The sequence below is a fragment of the Callospermophilus lateralis genome, chromosome 1 (genome assembly GCF_048772815.1).
Source record: "Callospermophilus lateralis isolate mCalLat2 chromosome 1, mCalLat2.hap1, whole genome shotgun sequence".
In the NCBI taxonomy this organism is placed as follows: domain Eukaryota; kingdom Metazoa; phylum Chordata; class Mammalia; order Rodentia; family Sciuridae; genus Callospermophilus; species Callospermophilus lateralis.
In genome coordinates, this window is record NC_135305.1 from 218602468 (window position 1) to 218625579 (window position 23112).

The window sequence follows — 23112 nt, forward strand, 5'->3', positions numbered from 1 at the left end:
GATATTGTGTCCATCTATAACTAAAAAATACATACTTAAAAAAATTTAAAAACCAGCTAGGACAGCTACTCAAATGGAAATATTCTTATAGAGAATTATTACCTTTGACTTACCTATATCATTGTTTTCTTCAACTTAGCAGCTATTCTTTCTTCTTCCATGTTCTCTTCCTGAAGGGAAGCAGGATGTTCACAAGTTCTAGAAAAAGCAATAAGCTGACAAGCGAATCTATACCTCCCCACACCTGCCACACCCACATGCCTACATGCTGCAGTTCATCAATGTTGTGACTCCCCTCAAAACACAAGCACACACACCCCATGATGTCCAAGCAAACACATGAAGGCAAAAAACCTAATCCTCCCCTTTAGAGCCAGAAAACACTGTTGTTGCCTTTGCTGATCATAAAGAGATTAAGAGTGACAGTGTGTACATAAGTTAACTAAAAACTAAAAAAGTTTGGTTGTCAATTTCTTCATGATAACAAAAGGCATAAAGTTTGTCAAGAAGTGCCTTCAACCCTAAAAATATATACTCCCTATTTCAAGTTCAAGAAAGCACTGATTTATACAACAGGGTTCTATAAGTTTCACACACATCTATTTCAGCAGCCCCTGCCAGGTTAACAAGCATTATAGATATGCCCTTGACCACTCCCCCCCATACCAGTGAACTGTGGGGTTCTCCTCAAACCTAGTTTGTGACATCAATTCACTGAATTCTATATGAATGACACAAAGAACACTGCTTTACTGTGATTCACATGCTAAATTGCCCTAACAGTACATAAGTAGCGGAGGAATATTCGATTTGTGACACACCTAATAGAGATATGTGCTGTTTCACAAATATCAGACAATGAAAATTCAACAGTTCTTTCCACTTCAGTGAACAAATACTGAATTTAAAACTCAATAAAACGGGCTGGGGATGTGGCTCAAGCGGTAGTGTGCTCGCCCAGCGTGCATGCGGCCCGGATTCGATCCTCAGCACCCATACAAGCAAAGATGTTGTGTCTGCCGAAAACTAAAAAATAAATATTAAAAAACAATAAAACATTTTTAACACTCTTTACTATATTTATAATAATATAAGCCATTTGAACAATGCTGATATGTGACTCTGGAGAGATGTCTGCACCTTAAGTTAGTGATTTTTCTTTGAAACACTGCAAATCAGATGTTATGACCACCAGTTTAGAGTTGAGGAATTTTTTTGTGTGTGTGTATGTGTGGTGCTGGGGATTAGAACCCAGAACCTTGTGCATGCTAGGTAAGCACTCTACCAACTGAGCTATATCCCCAGCTCTAGAGTTGAGGAATATTATTACACACACTTGCACAATGTTACCCCATTATACAGTTGCTTCACCAGGGTATGAACACAAGGCTATTTGTCTTTAAAGTCTAAATGACCAATGAATACATTTCTGAATACATGTCTTAAAATTTAGTTGCTATTGTAATGGCCATTATTCCTTAAGATTACTAGCATTTAGCCCAAAATCTCATTTGGCACTATAGAGAGAAGATTGAGAGAAAGATTCCTTTCAAATATGACATCTCTGAGCTCCTTCTGAGCTCCTTCTCATAAGTCCTAGGTCTTGGGCCAGAATGTTTTCCTCAAAGCCCTTACTTCCTCTTCCTTCATTTCATACTTAATTTGGACATATTTACCCTGACTTCACTAAAGGAAGTCATGAGAAATAAAGCACTGAACAAAATAGAAAAATAGTAAATAGAAAATTTTAACATGGATGTTAAAGTCTTTGTGGGGAAGACAGTAAATAAACAAAATATATCAAGTTGTGGTATATGCTCTGCAGAAATACATCATAGTATAGAGAGTTAAGGGAACACATATTTATATTTAGTGAGTCAGGACTGGTTATGTGGCAGGATAGAAGCACAAAATTAAAATAACTGTAAATCCACAGCTGGTTTAGTGCATATATTTATAAGCTTCAACTTCCAGGAGGAAAAAAAAAAATCACATTCATGGAATAACCACTGAATCAGGTGGAAAAAGAAAAGCATAAAAGTTCAGAAAGAAAATAGGACAAAATTAATATTTTCAAAACCTAACAGAATCAGAAGATCTAAAAATACATCCTTTGAAAACTAATAACACTGAAGAAGTAAGCAATTTTGAGCAACAGAGCACAGACAAAAATGGTAGTTCAAAGAATGAATGGTAATTATAGACATTGCAGGAATATAATAAATATTAAAGAAATAGATATGAAATGGAAAGTAGTCAATGAATTTCTTCTACAAAGCACTATAATTTTCCAGCAATGATCTAAAAGAAACACAAATTCTTGTTATATCGAGTTATTAAACAAACAAACAAACAAAACAGGTTAAAGAAACAAAGAAAAGAGAAGTTGCATACTCTTTTTATAGGTAGGTTCACCAATTAAGAAAGGAATTCATAAAGCCAATATGGGGTGAGGGTACTGTTTTCCTGAGTATTTCTAAGATCAAAAGGGTACAACTTGAAACAAGATCTCATACACAACTAGCAACCAATATAAAAATACCAGTACACTGGAGAAATGAACGATTAAGTATAAACTGTAAACCAAATTCATTTCATCCTAGGAATAAAGGATGCTTAAAAATTAAGTCACGGATTAATAAACTTAAACAAGAGAAGAGTATTTACCTCATTCTCTTAGACATAAACAGTGACTATTTCAGTACCCATGACTGGTGATAATTTAGCCTACAAGAAGGACCAACAAGGGGAAAAGTTTTATTAGGAAAAAGAAAATACCAACGTCTACAGCAAATGTCCTAGTTAATAGTGAAGGGGCAGATCAGTTCTCTGATGTCAGAAAGAAGGGAAGGAGGGACATTGTGCTCCACTCAACTCCAAACCCCCATGATGAGTAAAGACATTGAAAAGGGAAGCACGAGGAACAGAGAGGAGGTTGAAGCTGGCAGAGGACCAAATCTCTGAGTCACAGCGTCCATGGACAAGCGGCTGCCATGCATCTCTTTACTCAGGATGCCACGCACTGGCCAGGAGGCGGCGGACGGTATTTAAAACGCTGCTCACTCCCCGGTATCTGAATGCCACGTCCCCCACGCCCCCAGGGCCAGGACCCTCAGACCCGCTCTGCCCGCCGCCAGAGGACGCGGGTGGGGACGGGAAAGGCCGCGGGGCTCTCCAGCTCCCGCCTGCGGAAGACGCGCCCGCCGCCCAAGCAGCCTCCCCGCTGCGGTCACCTGAGGAGCCCAGCGCCCGCGGAGCCGACCAGGGTTCTGCGACGCGAGGCCCAGGGAGGGCGGGACTAGCCGGGAACACTTCTCCGAGCGACCCAGGCCGGCCCTCGCCTCCCACCCAGAACCTGGCAGGGACAGGGCCAGCACGCCAAGAGGAAAGCTGAGGAAAATTTACTTCACACCCAGTCAGAGAGGCGCGGGGATATGGCGGGACCTAAGCACGTGGCAAAGCTGCACTTCCGCTTCCGGTCCTCAGCTGGCAAGGCGTAAGGGGCGGGGCCTGGGGAGCTGGGTCTTGGAGTGGGGCTGCCAAGGAGGGCCCTGGAGGACAGATCCTTCCATGCTAGCTGCAAGAGGCACTAGTGTTTCCAAGGGATAAAAGCGAAGAGAAGAACCAGGTCATTGGAGTTGCCGACCAAAATGGTGGACAAGATCCTCCAGAGATCGCCTCCTCACAGGGACACCAAATGGAATAGCTGCTAATACATGCACCAAACAAGAGCTGGAGAAACTAGCTCTTGCTTAACAGCATCAGAAAAAGAAAAAGATGCATTGAAGAAGGAAGGAAGGGCAGGGTTGCTGGAGTCACTCCTTCTTCAGCTCCAAGCAGCCCAGCAGAAGGGGTCATAGCTCTTGGGAGAGAGAGAATTAAGGCCTTGCCTTAAGACTTGAAATCAGTCCCATCATGATTGATTTCGTCCTCTGCTGAGCAGAGTCACAACCCCCGCTCTGCCATACAAACCCTGGGCTGACCTACTGTAACTATGTGCTGACCTACTGAAACTACGTTAGCCCTGCCCCAGAAACTGCCTCCAAATCCCTCCCCCAACCTCAGGCAATAGCTCTGAATAAGAACCTGCAGGGAGCACAGCATGAAAGCCAGCTGTGAGGTGCCACACTGGGTACAAACCAATGGCTCTGTGTACAGGACAGAGCTCCAGATGGAGCCTCTAGACCTTCCCCAACATGAGGCAGAGACCTGTGTGACACTGCTGCAGACTACAGCTTTGATCTGCATCATTGTCAGCCTAACAGTAGGCCTGGGGACAACACTCCTAGGTCCCCAAAACTGGGCATGACTTTGCATGTGAGACTCAGGTGAGACCTACTTTAGTGCCACACTTGGAATGAAGGTTACCTTGTCATGATTTAATGTTAATATCTAAATTTTATTTTCCCCGTATACAATTATCACATATTAATCACATAGGGAGTGTCACTTTCTGTTTCATTCTTACGCATGCAGTTGTATCAAGTAGAAATCAACCCAGAGGCCAAGACTGAACATGGAAGACTCTAACAACCTTCCCTAGGTCATGCAAATAATAAGTGGAACTGACAGGATTCAAAATAAAACATGTTGATCTCTGGGTCTGTGTTAGCTTTCAGCCACTAACAAAACACCCAAGACAAAGACCTCAAAAGACTGAGAGATTTATTTTGGTTAATGGTTTCAGATGTTTCAGTCCATTCCCACTTGGCTCCCTTGATGTGGGCTGGTGGCAGCACAATACATCATGGCAGGAGTTGTGTGGGGGGAGTAGCTTCTCAGTTCAAAGTAGCTGGGAAGCAAAAAGAGAGACAAAGACACCACCATCACTCTGTCCTCTTCAAGAGCATGACCCCAATGACATAATTTTCTTTTAATAGGCCCCACTTCCTAAAAGCTCCACCATCTCCCAATAAAGCACCACAGAATGACAAGCCTTCACCACATGAGCCAAACTATAACAAGTTTTGTTGTTCCCCAACCATCAGAAACTTTACAGAATTTTAAAGCTCTTTCCATTTAGCAGAGGTCCAGAAGTCTAACCAGAGGTGCATGTAATGAGTTACATTTTAAAACTCTTTCCAGTTTCCAAATTAACAATAAAATCAAGACTTGGTAACAACCTAAAAGTTGGAGTTTTTCAGTGCTCTCTGGAATGGCTGTGGATTTCTGATCCAGGTGCAGGATCCATGCTCTGTCCTCAGGATTGATAGGAAGTGTTTCAGAAGCTTCCCAAAGTAGAAAATTATTGATGAAGAAAATACAGGTGGGGAGCCCACTGGAATGGACCATCAAGTGAAGGCCAGAGGCACAAGATGAATATTGATTATTTTATGACCTTGGAGGCTCACTGCACAAAGCCATAATTAATCAAATTGGTCATGTTATCTCAAATCTAAGCTCTGCCTCATATTATGGAGGAAGTAGAGAATATGAAGGTTCACAAAAGTTTTCAAATTTCCCTCTACTCAAGATGAAGCTTTTATGTGTGATTGACATCATTTGTGTCAGTTTCTACCTTGATTTTTTTAAAAAATAAAGATCAATCTGCTGTTTGTTGTTGGAGAAAGGAGAGAAAGGAAACATGATGAGTCACTGCCCCGGCCACCAGTGCAGCAATGCGTGATCGTTAGCACCTGGCTGCCCGCCCTGTCCATTTTGCTGTGTCCTCGGAGGACTTGTTCCAAAAATCTGTTAAAACATGGTGGACTATTATGAAGTTCTAGGCATGCAGAAGCACACCTCACCTGAGGATATCAAAAAGGCATATAGGAAACTGGCACTAAATTATCACCCAGATTAAAAAAAATCCTGAGAATAAAGAAGAAACAGAGAGAAAAGTCAAACACCTAGCTGAGGCATGTGAGGTGTTATCAGATGCTAACTATCAAATTGATTCAAATTCACCCCCAGCCCAACAACTCATTCTTGTCATTAATGTCAAGTATGGCAAAGAAGGTGTAAATAGTGCAGGTGGAGGCAGAAGTCATTTTGACAGTCTGTTTGAGTTTAGCTTCACATTCTGGAACTCAGATGATGTCTTCAGGGAATTTTTTGGTGGAAGGGGCCCATTTTTGTTGGACTTCTTTGAAGATCCATTTGAAGACTTTATGGGAACTGAAGGCGTCCCTGAAAAAAACATAAACCAAGGTGCGTGCTCATTTTTCTCAGCTTTAAGTGGATTTCCATCATTTGGAGGTGGATTTTATTCATTTGATAGAGGATTTACTTCATTTGGGTCACTAGGTTACAGTGGCCTTACTTCATTCTCTTCTACATCATTTGGTGGCAGTGAGATGGGTGACTTCAAATCTATATCAACTTCTACCAAAATGGTAAATGGCAGAAAAATCACTACAAAAAGAATTATTGAGAATATTCAAGAAAGAGTAGAAGTTGAAGATGACAGCCAGTTGAAGACCTTAACTATAAATGGTAAGGAGCAGCTGCTACGCTTGGATAACAAGGAATTCAACACAGGCATTTAACAGAAATGTTAAACTATACCAAGCACCATTTGAGGATTAAAAGGAGCATTTTTTGAAGATTTTTGTTTATAAATACTTTAATTGTACCCAATCTAAAGTATTTATAAACAGCTCATCAGAGTCCCTGTTTGGCATAAACTGTGAGTTTATTGATATGACCTTTTTTTGGTCTTTAAAATTGTTGCAATCTCGGTGTGCACTTTGATTTTTTTATTAAACATAATCCCAGGAGAGCCTTTGAATAGTTCTAGGACACGATTTTATCCTAATACCAGCATGGATTTGCTTTCCCTTGTGTTTGACATGTGAGCCAAGTGCTGTGGCTATGAGCTAACATTGCCAGAATGAGGCTCCTATAGAAATAATTTGGGTTTTTTCCAGCATTTAATAATGAAAGATATTAATGCATTAATCATAATACATTTCTGTTTTAATATGAATTTAAGAATGTTTTCTAGTTGTCATGAATGCTGGCAACTTAGTAAAGTTTTGACAACTGTTTAAATATGTAATGATAAGCTTAAGTTTAAAAAACTGGTAAATAGATCCTTGTCATTTGTTTTTTTTAAATAAATGTGAAAATAAAAGTGAATGTGCAAAATTCAGTGGCATTAATTAAATGCATGCTGTTTTACTAGCATAACTATCATCCATCTTTAGAAACTTCAACTTCCTGCACTGAAACATTGTACCTAATTTTAAATTCCCCATTTCTCACTCAATCTGGCAATGATCATTCTACTATAAAATCTGATGAGGAATTAAACCCATTACACTATAAAAGTAGTGTGACCACGGAGGTAGGGTGTACCAATCTGGATGTTTAGATTTGCTACCTTTTGCAGCCTACATTTCAAATGGAGACCATATGTCCTGAGATTAGACTATTCTGCTGTGGAGCCTAAGCAGAGTGCTTTTAATTTCTTGGTTCCTCAGGCTATAGATGAAGGGGTTCAGCATTGGGGCAACCACCATGTACATCACTGAGGCCACTGCATTCTTAATGGGAGAAGATGACACTGATGTACCCAGATATGCTCCACTGCCTGTTCCAAAGTATAAGCAAACCACGGCCAGGTGAGAGCCACAGGTGGAGAAGGCTTTGTACTTCCCACCTGTTGATGGGATCCTCAGAATGGAAGAAACAATTTTACAATAAGAGAAAAGGATTCCTGAGATTGGAAAAAATCCAAATAAAGCAGCACCCAAATACATGATTATATTGTTGGCAAAGGTGTCATATAAGCTAAGATTGAGAAGTTGAGAAGGGTCACAAAAGAAGTTAAAAATTTCTACATTCCTAAAACAGGTAAGTTGTAATGCAATCACAGTGTGCAGGAGGGATTCCAAAAGGCTGACTAAAACAGACAAGGATACTAGGAAGCTACAGAAGCCAGGGTTCATGATGACTAAGTAACGCAGCGGGTGACAGATGGCGACAAACCTGTCATAGGCCATTACACTAAGAAGCATGTCATCCATACATCCAAAAAGGATAAAAAGAGACATCTGTGTCAGGCAGCCCACATAGGAAATGGCTCTGCTGTGAGTTAGCATGTTCACAATCAATTTGGGGACTGTGGTAGAGGTGAAACCAATGTCAGCCAAGGACAGGTTAGAGAGGAAGAAGTACATGGGGGTGTGGAGGTGGGAGTCAGAGCTGACGGCCAGGATGATAAGCAGGTTCCCAAGGACAGTGACCAGGTACATGAACAGGAACAGTCCACATAAGATTGGCTGTGGTTCTGGATCCTCTGAGAATCCCAGGAGATGGAATTCAGAGACATCTGTGAGATTTTGTGGTTCCATATTGCTTAGACAACTTTTGCAAAAGAGTGTTGGGGAAACAAAAACAACAACAACCATAAGAATAGGAATCCATCACTCTACATACATTTTGAAATCAAGTATTCACAAGTAAATTATTCACATTTGAGTATCATATATATTCATCAGTATTGCTCACTTTTAACAAAACCAAATATATTTGAATTCTTTGATTTTTATGTGCTGTTCACCTCTTTATATAAATACCTACTTTAGAGGCCTTCCACTGAACAATGTTATAAGGCCAAGAATACCTGAGCCATGATCACAGTAAATTACAGTCCCTGCTTTTATATATAATTTTATATTTATTTTTAAGCGCTGCTGAGGATTTAACCCACACCCTCATAGTGCTAGGCAAGTGCTCTACTACTGAGTTACACCCCCAGCCCAATACCTCGTTCTTCCAAGAAAAAAAGAGAGACTAAGAAATATATGTCATCCTTTAAGGAAAAAAAGTTATTCTAATTAAAGGAAACAGAGAAGCAGCAAGCATACATTATTCTAGGAGTGCAGTAAAATTTTCCTTGACTTTGAGTGTTTGCAAACATTCTAAAGAGCTTGGATTGCATCATATAAACACTAAGTTAAAGTTTACACTTCAGAAAATAAATGTGCTTCCATTAGTTCCCAGGAGTTTTTTCATCATTCTTGGGTTTTCTGAATTCCCTCCTTGTGAATGTTAGTATTCAGTGAAATATTGTTTATCTTTCAAAAATTATTTAACATGTACCTTCTAACCTTGGCTTTCATGGTCTTCAAATATGGATATGTATTGTCTATTTAAATGCATCTAATTATACAACATCGGTGACCACAAATATGACACTAGTGTACATTGTACCTACTAATGATATAAAACAATTTTTTTTAGTTGTAGTTGGACACAATACCTTTGTTATATTTATTTTTATGTGGTGCTGAGGATTGAACCCAGGGCCCTGCACACACCAGACAAGTGCCCTATCACTGAGCCACAACTCCAGCCCAAAACAATAGAATAGAAACACTTTTGAATATTCTAAATTTTATCCAGGTTTACTTCTATCAAATCAATTCAAACTCAGTAAAATATCTGGTATGGAACATAGGTCTTTGCTTTTCAAATTGTTTTCCTTTGTATAATGTCTAATCATATTGTTTCATTGCTTTTCAGTTTATAAAGCCTTTTATTTATAACTGAGGACTTTGAACCCAGGGAAGTCACAACTTGAGTCTCAGCCTTCTTAGGTTTAGTCAAGCTTTTTTGTTGGTTTGCTTTTTTTGTTGTTGTTTTGTTTTGTTTTTGGTACAGACATTGAACCCAGGGGCACTTTAACACTAAGCCACATCCACAGCCCTTTTTTAAGTTTTTATTTTTTGACAGGATGCCACTAAGTTGCTCAGGGCCTCACTAAATGCTGAGGCTGGCTTCAAATTTGCCATCCTCCTGCCTCAACCTTCTAAGTAGTAGAATTAGAGGTGTGCACCACAGTGTCCAGCTAGTTAATAGGTTTTTTTTAAGAGAGAGTGAGAGAGAGAGAGAGAGAGAGAGAGAATTTTTTTTTAATATTTATTTTTTTTTTAGTTTTCGGCAGACACATCTTTGTTTGTATGTGGTGCTGAGGATCGAACCCGGGCTGCATGCATGCCAGGAGAGCGCGCTACCGCTGGAACCACATCCCCAGCCCTAGTTAATAGGTTTTTAAATCAATCTTTGCTGATATATGAGTTGCATTTTTTTACATCAGATACCTGAAGGAAACTTGGGCTCATTATTTTGTCAGCTCTCACTGATTAATGCTGTAATCAAGAAACAATGCAAAGAAGAAAGTTCAGGGAATCATGTGAAAAAGCACATGAATAATTGTGTCATCTGTAATCTGGGGAAATTAATGGCCTACTTTACATGATTTTTTTAATTGTGAAAAATTTCTTAAATTATGCATCAAATATATTCAGATACTTATCAATATGTTGACCTGTGTATATTTCAAACTATCCAGATACTCTAGCCACAGAGTCAACCCTGGTTATTTATAGTCTGCATATGAAGTTCTGCTGGATTTTTTTTTAAACCAAGGTTGAGAACCAGTGGCTTAGAATGTTTCCTGGCATTTACAAATGATACAATAATATTAACTGTCATTACTCTCAATAAAACTGATAACTAATTTGAAAATGTAAACATTTAATTATATTTGCTTCATTACCCATATTTTATTGAGATTGGAATTATTACCCAATACCTTTGAGTTCTCACTCTCACTGCCTGATTCCATTCTCCTGCACACCTGTCCCTAGTAGGCAATTATTGCCATGATTTGGTAGATAAAACTTCCTTTCGAATTCCCGTGTCAGTATTGACTTAGATATCCATGAAGAGTATCTTAAAACATTTACCTAAACAGTCCCTGAAGCTAATCTAAGTATTGTACACTTATCGGCCCTGTAATGCACTGGTTGACATTGACATGTGATTTCCAGTCTCTTTCAAGTATGCACATTTACTTCAATTGCTTTAACTGGGCACAGAATTATCTCAAGGGAGACATTTCATTTATTATTACAACAATCCTTTCTAAATTTTTGTGCCTCAGTCCATATCATATAGAAAAGAATTTCCACATAATATGTGCATGGAGGGTTAATGTTTGACTTCCAACAACTGATGCATCATACATTTACTATTAATCACCCAGATTTATTGTCCCAATTTTTAAAAATTCGTCATTATTTTCTGCATCCTTTTATTTTTTTATTTTTAATTTTTTTGGCAACAGGGATTGTACCACTGAGCCACTTCCTCAGCACTTTTTGTTTGTTTATTGATAGAGGGGGTCTCACTATGTTGATCAGGGTCTCACTAAGTTGAGGAGATCAACCTTGAATTTGCTATCCTCCTGCCCCAACCTCCTGAGCCACTGGGATTACAGGTGGATTGCAATATTACACCTGGCTACATCCTCTTATTCTTTAGACATACCATCAAAAACATCCCTACAATCTATCTGGTAATAATTCTTCCATGACAAGTCATAAAGAAATTTCGTCTTGCATAAGGAATATGTTTCCATTGATATAGTGGAGGAGGGTCAGCTTGAGACAGGAGCAGGGTAACGAACATTTTATTCCCATGGCTTTTACCTGCTTCTATGAGCAGAATGTATATAAATCTCTGCACTTCTGTGTGCTTATTGTACCTCATGGAAATAGGGAGCATAAAACTCAGCTAAACAACACATGTGGCACCTAAGGGAAACCTAGAAATTAACAAATTTATTTTTTGTGGTTTCTTAAAGAATTCAATCGTTGTGCAAATAGTGAGTTAATAGATTAATGCAGGTATTAAAGAGCACTAAGAGCCTGGAATCATGTAACACTCAAAGTGTTTCAGTACAAGGTGTACCTTCTCTGTCAGCCTTGTTTTCTTTTTTTAAACCCATAAAAATCTCTGCCATCATCTGAATTATTGAAGATGTTGTGGATGCTGCTGATTGGAAGTATAGGGCTTACATGTCCATAACACAGACATGAACATGAGCTATTTTGTCCCTGGTTCTATGACATTCTGTAAAAAATGAAAGTGCAGACAGGGAATTGCCATGTGGGTGTTTTGAAGCCATAATCAGGCCAGGTTTTGTGAACCAAGTCTAGCCTACTAAACATTTTAACAGAGCTTTTTTAATGCCTCTTCTGTGCAAAGAAAGGCATAGTCTCTGTGCAATTGGAGATGAAAGAGTTAGTCATTCGTCATTCTTCTCCACATACATATGATATTCTTACATAAGAACAAAAATAAAATGTCCCCCTATAGAAATAGGAAAAACATAAACCATAACTTTATGTCATAGGATACATTATTTCAATGGTATAAAGTTAACTTTAGTATTAATGATGAATATAAAATTCATTTTGATCTTATTTTATGCATTCGTCATGTGTTAATCACATAGGAAACACACCTTACATGGATAATACTTATGAAATGCAGTTGCACCACCCAGGGACAAATGTGATGACAATGCTGAATCTCAGAGACACTAACAACCTGCCCTAAGTTACAGAAGTAATAAGTGCACCTGAGAACATTCACAATTAAATTGTAAGTCCCTGAATGCAATTCAGTGAACTTCTTGTTTTTCAATAATCAGAAAGTTTTGAAAAGATCCAGGATTGTAATGCATTCAAGATATATTTTAAGACTCCCAATCCAATTTTCTGAGTAGGAACAAAATAAAAACCTGAATTTGTGCCTCCTTTGAAGAATGGGTGAGTTGATTATAAAAATGGAGGAGAATATGCACAGCCACAGGGGTATCCAGGATTGGGGGCAAGACAAATACCTGCTGAATTACTCTATGTCTGCATTCTGTGATTCTTTGAGTATGATCCTAGCTGTTTTGTCTATCATTGATGTAGGAGGTGAAAACCACTTCTCTGACCTCGGGTTTACCAGAAGCCCCCCAAAAAAAGAACATAGTGAACAAAAAGTTCCTATCCAGATAGACAATAGACTGAAATGTTTAGTTGTGTGATCAAGTAGACAACCTTTCAGGATGCTCCTAGCAAAATGCCCTGTGTCTGCAATAAGCCAGCCTCAACCAGACTTCACTCTTTGCTTCCTAACAAGTTGGCACAGGATACAAAAAATGCTGTGTTCCTTCCCTTTTCTGGAGTATAATCAGAGTGTGGGAATTTATACATTGAGGAAGATCATGCCGATGAAATAAAACAAGATATATAGACCACAAAGCTCCAAGCCTGTGCACATTAAGGAACTCCTCAATAATGGTTCAAGACTTATGATTGCTGTCACTTCCTTCTCATTATCATCACTTTTACATACAAATTATGTGTTTAGTGAGATTCATTCGCTGCTCTCATGGGTGAGATGTCTCTGGGAAGTAGAACTAATGTGGAAGGAAACAAAACTTCGAATGAGATTTATGGGAAACACCCCACTAAACCAAACAAATTTCATAGATCTTATCCTTGAAAATTTGAACAACAGCACCCTGTCATCCTGCTGCACAATCCATCATGCTTGTCCACATGATGCAGAAACAAAGCTTCCAACTGTCCTTCAGCCCTCCACTATCTCCCTCAGCACTTACAGGGTCATGCTGCTTCTCTGCTGGGTTGTGATGAAGAACTGCAGGTCCAGCACCCCTGATCTTCCTGGTGTCCAGTGATATCTCAGTCTTTCCTCAGGGTTGAGATGAATAATACAGTACAAGACAGGAGCTTCCAAATGTGGACAGTGATTGAGATCAGACACAGGCATGGAGCCCACTGGACTTGGCACACTTGGCACTGGCTCATTATATGACTTTGTAGGCTCTGACAATTAGTCAAATTGATCCATGCTATCACAGTCTCTGGGGACTTCCTAATATTAGTAAAGAGAGAAGAAGAGAGTATGAATGTCTACAAAAGTTCTTGGGCTCTTCCTGTACTCAGAGATTGATCATGTATACTATTTACATAGTTTATTTTTTTTTTATTTCCACTTTTAATATGGTAAAATATAAAAGCCAAAAAATGGTTACCTTTTTAACCATTGTTAAGTTCATAGTTTGAGGACATTAATTACATTCATGTAATTGTACAAACATCACCATCAACCATCTTCATAAATTCTTCATCTTTCCAATTTAAAGCATGGTACACATTTCAAAAACTTGCCATTCCTCCCATTCCAACCCTGGACACCACCATCAGGAGAAATTAAAATCTTTAAACTACATAAGCAATGTAACCAAGAAGGCAGGATTATAGATCTAGACGTTGGGTTTCTACAGTTTATGTCCTACATTACAAATGGAAGCCACAGAGTCTGAGGTAGGAATGCTCTGCTGGGAAGCCTCTCAGGCATGCTTTATGTCCCAGTTCCTTGGAACATAGGTGAATGGCTTCAGCATGTGGGTGACCACAGTGTACATCGCTGAAACCACCACATTCTCTCAGGAAAATGTGGTGCAGTTGAACTGAGGTACATTTCAAGGTCTGTTCAATAAAACAAGCAAATAATAGACAGGTTAGACCCACAGGTGGATAAGAAATCTCATCTGATAGTGGGAGACTCAGATTAGCAGAAATAATTCTGTAGTAAGAGAAAAGAATCCTTGAGATGAAAAGAAAAGAAAACACCAAACAACAACAAATATGGCACCAGCAAAATACATGACTATGTGCTTGGTGACGGTGACAGAACAGGAAAACTTGAGGAAGGCCACAGCTGAAACTAAACATTTCCACATCCTGGAAGGAGTTAAGTTGAAAAGCATGCAAATTGTGTGGCAAGAGCTCCAAAAGGCTAACCAAACTGTACATAAAAATTGACAAACCAAAGAGTGAGGGTTCTGGATGATTAGGTAACACAGGGGATGACAGATGGCCACAAACTGGTCATAGTTCATCACAGTCAGAAGCAGATCACCTAGATTTTTAAAAAATGATAAAAAAGAAACATCTGTGTCAGGCAGCCCACAAAGGTGATGACTCTGCTGTGAGTTTGGATGTGCACAATCATCTTAGGGACCATGGTAGAGATGAAACCAATGTCAGCCAAGGACAGATTGAAGAGGAAGAAGTACACGGGGGTGTGGAGGTGGGGGTCAGAGATGACAGCCAGGATGATGAGCAGGATCCCAATAGTGACCAGGTACCTAGACAGAAATAATCCAAGGATGACAGACCACATTTTGGATACTCTGAGGGGCCCAGGAGATGAAATTTTGAGACATGGGCTAGGATTTGTGGTTATTAATCACTTGGACACAATTTGCAAAAGAAAAGAGAATTGGAAAAATGAAACAAGCAAACAGGCACCCAACATTCTGTATATATTTAAGAATTCATAAGTATCTATACTTGAAATCCATATACCTTTAGTAATATTTCTTATTTTTGACCATCTTGATATTTCGAAAAATCTTTCATTATTGGTTTCTGTATGATTCACTTGTTACTGTACACTTCTGATTTATAGACTCTCAACTGAACAATGTTAGAAGACCAAGAACATTAGAGATAAGAAGGGCATGTTCACAGTAAAATATAGTCTACTCATTTAAGGAAAAAAACCAGACAATTAAAAGCATCTTCCCACTTTGAGAAAAGAATATTCTGATTAAAAGAAATTGAGTCAGTTATATTTAGTTTTTTTATAACAAGACAATGAAATATTTTCTTTGATATAAAATATTTATAAACACACTGTATTATTTGAACACTAACAATAACCTCTTGTACATTTTTAAAAGCCATAAAAAAGGATTGAGAAAGTCTTGACCATAAAAAAAGGATAAATCTTTAAATAGACAGATGTGTTTAAACTGACTTTGAAGTTACTTTTCATTTTTTCTCTCTATAATGAAAATAGAAGGGAGACTATTAGGGTAGAATAAATGTATCAGGAGGTACTAAGGAATTGACTTCATCATATTATATTAGGTGCAAGTATATGTCATTGTGACATCATACGTGTCACAATGATGTACAATGTATTCTGATGTATACATTATGTATACATATGTCACTATGTATAATTATCATGTACCAATACAAATTTTAAAAGCTATTCTACATCTACTGTGAATGTATACATTTATATGGATTGAAATATAACATTATCCTATTAATATGTATAATATTTGTGTTTTTCTGTATCACTAAAATAAATTTAATTTAAAGAGATAGATAATTCATTGAATCTTAATTGAAATTTTCAAAGACATCTTACAAATGGCTATGAAGTATATGAAAACATTAATGTTGGGCTGGAGCTGTGGCTCAAGCAGTAGTGCGCTCACCTGCGCGATGGGTTCGATCCTCAGCACCACATACAAATAAAGATGTTGTGTCTGCCGAAAACTAAAAAATAAATATTAAAAAATTCTCTCTCTTTCTCTCTCTCTCTCTCTCTCTCTCTCTCTCTCTCTCTCTCTCTCTCAAAAGAAAACCATTAATGTTCAGTATCATTAACCTTCATGGAAATGCAAACTTAAATCACAATGTCACTTCACACCCATTGAAACGACTGTAGGTGTAGGTGAAGATTTGGAAATGGGTCTATTGAATGCTATTAGTGGGAATATAAATAAGTGCAACATATGGAAAATGCTATGGAGCTCCAACAAAAATTAAAAATAGAACAACCATACACTGTAGCAATTCCAGGACTGAGTATAGATTAAAAAGATATAAAATGAATATGTCAAGAGATATCTGAACTCCCATTTTCAAAGCAACATTAGTCACTCTTATGGATTAAACATAAGAATCCATAGTGAGAATCATCGATAAAGAAATGTGGTCAAATACACAGTAGAATACTACTTAAGCAAGAAAAGAAGGAAATCCCATCATTTTCTGCTAAATAGATGAACCTGTATAAAATCAGTTAAGACAAATGAGCCAGACACAGAAAGACAAACACCATATGACCTCACTTCTATGTGTAATCTAAAATGTCAAACTCTTTGGAATTTCATGAAAATCAAAGAGAGATCAGTTGAGGAAAGGACCAGAGGGTGACAGGTGGGGAGGGAGGGGGAAGTGCTGGGGAGTATTATTGGCCAAACTGTACTGTAGAACAAACATGTAACAAAGAATCCCATCATTATGACCAATGTACCAATAAAAATGTGCAAAGACGGGGGGAAAAAAAGCTCTGAAATAAGAAAAAAAGTCAAACTCATGGAAACAGTAAAATGCTGACTAGCACAGTCTCTGGGGTGGTGGAATGGAGAGATGTTTGTCAGAGGACACAAAATTTCAGTTAGGATGAACAGCTTCAAGACATGTATTATACTGAATATAGGTAATAAATGTACAAATTTAAAAAATGGAAAGACACCATACGGAATGGAGAAAATATTTGCAAAATGCGTATCTGATAAGGGCCTCATATCCAGAATATATAAGGGATTATGCAGATCAGAAATAAAAATACTATCAAAACAAAGCTTCCAAATAAGTCCAATTTAAAAAGACATTCCTCGACATATTTATACACTGCAAAAGCACACGAAAAGATGTTCAATGAGTCATATGAAATGTAAATAAAAAGCACCAGAACCAATTCGTAATCCATGGGGGCCTCTAACTTCCATGAAATTGAAGACAAAAAATTATTGGCAAAGTGGTGAGGATATCAGGACACTAATAATGTAAAATGCACCAGCTACTATGAAGAACAATTGGGCTGTTTCCCAAACACTTAAATATGCCATTGCTATAGGACCAAGCAGTCTCACTCCTGTATGCCTAATCCAAATAATTGGAAACCAATATAGCCAGTGTTTAATGATGGGCATAGGTTGTAAGGAGCACATTGCTAGCTGATTTCATCATTGTGTGAACATAGTAACTTACACTGGAACAAACTAGCATGGCTACAATGTCCCTATGTGATACATATCATAGGACCAATGTCATTTATGCTGTCCATCATTGATTGAAATGACCTTATGAGGTTCATAAATTTACTCAAGGAAACACATGTGCACGAATTTCTGTAAGAGCACTCTTCATAATAGCCAAAAAATGGAAATTGCTCAGATGACAATCAGCAGATTCAGGGATAAATACCTCATGTGTATAAACAGGGTGAACTATTACTCACCCATTGAGGAAGTGGAACAAGTTAATATTTACTAATAAGTCAGTCAAAAGCATGAAGAAAAGCAGAAATGAGGAAAGAAAGGGATAAAGAAAACGAAAATATTTTTCACAGAGTGAAAAACAACACATTGGAGTTTCCAAAGGCAACACATGAGTATGAATATAGGAACAAACCTGAAATACAAGGCAGATCCCAGCTTTCAGGGTGAAAATAAAGCACTGCTCATATAGAAACCGAACAGCAAAGCTTGGAGTGAAGGCTCAATGTCAAGTCCACAGGACTTTTCTTCCCAATCTTCCTCTTCCTTGAGGAAAGTGTGAATAATAAAAAATATTCTAAGAAAAGTTTTTTGGGGAAAAAAACCAACAACCAGAAAAGTCATGAAAAGATAGGCAATTAAATGTGAAGATTTTTATTATGTTTCCTCCAGAAAAGAACAAAAAATACAATTAAATTAATGTGGAAAACATCAGCATTTAAGCATGTAATATAAATTCTTGATATCATAGTGGAATTCTGAGAAATGCCATTAAAAGTTTAACAAATTTGCAATTTGTGGACAATGTACAAGGGAGAGATATAAATACAAATAGTTATAAGTATCAAGTTACAGGTGTTTTAGAATAAAGAAAATCAGCCACATCCTTAAGAGGGGAAAAGAACCACAGTATGTAAATTCACAGCAATAGCTGAAGGATCTGCAGCATTGGCATAGTTCTTAGTGAGCCCTCAAGGACTAGAGGCTGCTCTGCTGAGGAGTCCGCCCAGTGGCCCCTTCACATCCTGGTTCCCCAGGCTGTACATGGAGGGATACAGCATGAGGGTGACCACAGTGTACACCATTGAGGCAATCATGGTTCTCAGGGAAGAATGGGTCACAGCAGAACTGAGGGGAACCCCAAATCCTTTTTCATAGAAAAAAAAGGAGATCACCCAGAAGTGAGAACCAAGGGTGTAGAAAGCGTTAGACTTGCCCACAGAGGAGGACATCCTCATTAAGGAGGAGAGAATCTGAGAGTAGGAGAAGAGGATCCCAGTGACAGGAACCACACCCAGCAGGGCAGCCACCACATACATAAAGATGTTATTGACAAGGGTGTCAGAGCTGGCCACCTTGAGTAGCTGAGCCAGTTCACAGAAGAAATGTGGGATTTCAGTGCCTGTAGAGAAGGTCAGTTGGTTCAACAGTAGAATTTGAATCGGGGAGACCCAGAACAGGATGAGCCAAGACATGAGAACCAGGTGGACACAGAGCTGGGGGTTCATGATGACTGTGTAATGCAGGGGATGGCAGACAGCCACTAAGCAGTTCTAGGCCATCATAGTCAGTAGGAAATCATCTACTCCACCAGAAATATTTTTTTTAAAAAAAAATGCCTGAGACAGGCATTCTATATAGGAGATGTCATTTTTCTGTGCCTGTTTGTTCACCAGCATCTTTGGGACCCTGATGGAGATGAAGTCGATGTCGGCCAAGGACAGGAGAGGAAGAAGTACATGGGGGTGTGGAGGTGGGAGTCTGAGCTGACACCCAGGATGATGAGCAGGTTCTAAAGCACTGTGACCATCATGGACATCAACAGCCCAAATAGGATGGGCTACAGGTCTGGATCCTCTGAGAGGCCCAGGAAAAGGAATTGTGATAGGACTGTGTGTTTCTCTGCTTCCATGTACCTGGTGTATGTTCTGGGGAAGGAGGTCAAAGAACAATTAAGGAACAGGCAAGTGAATCCTCAAGTGAATTGTTATTTACACTCTTGGATCAGCATGGTTCATCCTGTGTTGATACCTGTCCAAGAGAACAAGGGCTCAGCCAAGTGCCAGCCTGTATCTAACTTCTAGTGCAAAATCATTCAGACTTTTTTTTTCTCATTCTCTCGTCTCTGTGTTTCTTTTCTTTTTTTTAAATTTTATTGATTTTTTAAAATAAATGACAGTGGAATGCATTATAATTTATATTATACATATAAAGCACAATTTTTCATTTGTCTGAATATGAAGTATTCATTTGGTAGAATACAAATTATATTCACACATTCGTGTCTTCATACATGTACTTTGGATAATGATGTTGTGCATTAAAAATGGGATATTTGAGTCAGATTTCCTGGAGAATAAATACAATATAACATTTTTATGAGCTCAGGAAAGTTATTCAAACTCTCTTAACTACTAAAACTACCACATTGTAACACTACAGCTCAGTAACTGAAGATAAGCACACAAACAAGTTTTACTAGATGTGGAGGCTCATGCTTGGAACCATGAATACCTTGAGCAAGAGAGCAAGGCCTATCTTTCTTTGTTGTTTGTTTGTTTGAAGAGGCAAATCTTTATTGTTCTGTGGAAAAAAATCTTGCTGTATAGAAATAATTAGACTGAATTTCAGAATTTCATCAGTGCCTTATAAAGCCTCTTTTGTCATTTTCTTTTCAATTTATTGTCAAATATTTCTTTTTAATTAATTTTTTTAAATTTATATAGACAGTGGAATGCATTGCAATTATTATTACACATATAGAGCACCATTTTTTCATTTCTGGTTGGATACAAAATGTATTCACACCAATTTGTGTCTTCATATGTGTACTTTGGATAATGATGACCACCACATTCCACCATCATTTCTAACCCATGGTCCGCTCCCTTGCCCTCCCACCCCTCTGCCCTATCTAGAGTTCATCTGTTCATCCCATGCTCCCCATCCCTACACCACTATAAATCAGCCTCCTTATATCAGAGAAAACATTTGGCATTTGATTTTTTGGGATTGGCTAACTTCACTTAGCATTATCTTCTCTAACTCCATCCATTTACCTGCAAATGCCATGATTTTATTCTCTTTTATTGCTGAGTAATATTCCATTGTGTATATATGCCACATTGTTTTAATTCATTCATCTATTGAAGGGCATCTAGAGTGGTTCCACAGTTTAGCTATTGTGAATTGTGCTGCTATAAACCTTGATGTGGCTGTGTCCCTGTAGTATGCTGTTTTTAAGTCCTTTGGGTATAGACCAAATATAGAGAGGGATAGCTATGTCAAATGGTGGTTCCATTCCCAATTTTCCAAGAAATCTCTGTACTGCTTTCCATATTGGCTGCACAAATCTGCAGTCTCACCACCAAGTATGAGTGTACCTTTTCCCCCGCATCCTCTCCAACACTTGTTGTTGTTTGTATTCATAATAGCTTCCATTCTGACTAGAGTGAGATGAAATCTTAGAGTGGTTTTGATTTGCATTTCTCTAATTGCTAGAGATGTTGAACATTTTTGTAAGACCTATCTTAAAATAAAGAAAAATAAGAAGTATGGGAAATATAGCTCAGGGTGTAGCACTTTCCTAGCAAGCATGAGGCCCTGGGTTCATTCCCAGGACTACAAAAACAAATGCACACTACAGTATTCAATTTGAACTCATGAACATGCCAAGGCATTCTCCTGCAATATCAACCATTGATATTTTTGTCAATTTTTAAAGGAATAGATAATGTGATAAAAGTATATTGGAGTCATAGCTTAGTGGTAGAGCGCTTGCCTCACATGTGTGAGGCACTGGGTTCGATTCTCAGCACTACATATAAATAAGTAAATAAAAATAAAGGTCCATCAACAACATCACTGTTCTTAGTTTTAAAAAAGTATATTGGACTCAGTGTTGAATATCAGAAATAATTATATAAATGATTATATTGTATACCATAAGGTAAATTGATTACTATAAACATATGGAATTAATCAAAGTTATCATTAAGTCAAATATGAAGGTAAAAGTAGAGAATACAATAGAAAAATCCAGTCAGATATGGAACAAAACAGACAATAGCTTGGGTGTAATAGATCTCTAGTGATAATAACAAATACTTAGGTGCACAAAATCTAACAGGAGCCTATAATTTAGAAAGAGTGGAGAAGAGTTGCAGGCTCTCAGGAAACCACAATTTGGGAGAGAGGCTCTAGATTTCAAAGACAGAAGGAAGCAAAGCAATAGAGGTGGAAGAGACAGGTTTCAACAGACACTACAGTGCCTTCAAAGTGCAGGCACTTCACCCTCACGGCTCAAGAACTGTGGAACATTCCCTTTCCCATTATCCTAGAGGTAAACTCAGCACCCATGTCCTCTCCTGTTGTCCTTCTTACTGCAAAACACCGACTGTGTCTGAAGGCTGTCACTGAACTTCCTCTTCCCCCTGACCTGTCCACAGGAAGCCAGCTTAGGTTTTCAGGAGGGCTGAGAACAGAGAAGGATGAGGGAGGGGCGCCAGGATTGTTAAATTTTCTGCAGCTTCCAAGCTTGAATTCTCAATGTTTCTAATTAAATAAATTCACAGTCTTTGCATTGCCTAAGCAATTCAACCCCCTTGGGATACAAAGAAGTTTAACAGACATTTTCAATCAATTTTGCATCTGTGGAGGAAGTGGCAGTGGGAGGTGGATTTATTTCCTTCAAAAAAAATCTCTTTTTTTTTCCTTTGGTTTGATTTAAAAGTCATAAGGTGTCTGCCAGTGGAAGTATATCTACATGGAACATTCCCAGAAATTGTCTCCTGGGACATGCCACCTTTATCAATCTAGAGTTTTTAGATATCATTTCAGATACACAATGCTATTAAAAAATAAGTATTTGTAATTTTCTTTAACCTCCTAATTTTCATGTGTATTTAATTATGTATTTATTTCTTTAAATTGGCAGACAAAAATTGTACATATATTATGCACATATGGTGCTTAGAAATATGTTATATGAGGCTTCTCTTTTTTGTGTTATATGGTTCTTTAAAAAAAAATCTCTGTTTCTTTGAATTTTCTCATTTTTCTAGGCTGTTTCATTTATTTCTACTCTGATATTTATTATTTCCTTGATTCTAATAATTTGAGACTCAGTTTATTATTTTTGTGCATCCTTACTGTACATTAATTTGTTTGCTTGATATATTTTCACTTTTCATGTAGATGATTATTTCTTATTCATAAAAAAGATGATCTTTGGAATAGATGTTTCTTTTCACTATCAAACTTGAGAACTTAAGTTGTGTACCAGGGTGACATTATCCTGAAACAGCTTGCTTACTTTGACCAATGAGTTTAATTTACAAACTCACGTATTTTTGTATTACTTTTTAAAATCCTACTCCACCTACTCCCTTCAGCATTTCCTGAAGGCCAGTCTGGTGGAGATGAACTCC

At 38.1% G+C, this 23112-nt stretch overlaps 1 protein-coding gene and 2 pseudogenes across 1 annotated transcript; 1 reads left to right on the forward strand and 2 right to left on the reverse strand.

Annotated features, from left to right (window-relative positions):
* Positions 1–5701: 5701 nt before the first annotated feature.
* Positions 5702–6488, forward strand: LOC143401246 (dnaJ homolog subfamily B member 6 pseudogene; annotated as a pseudogene).
* Positions 6489–7367: 879 nt separating this feature from the next.
* Positions 7368–8300, reverse strand: LOC143410865 (olfactory receptor 7E24-like). Its single transcript, XM_076871640.1, has one exon. It carries the CDS (start codon positions 8295–8297, stop codon positions 7368–7370), a length of 930 nt encoding a protein of 309 aa, XP_076727755.1. The 5' UTR covers positions 8298–8300.
* A 10354-nt stretch (positions 8301–18654) lies between these two features.
* LOC143410877 (olfactory receptor 7D11-like) lies at positions 18655–19595 on the reverse strand (annotated as a pseudogene).
* Positions 19596–23112: the final 3517 nt, after the last annotated feature.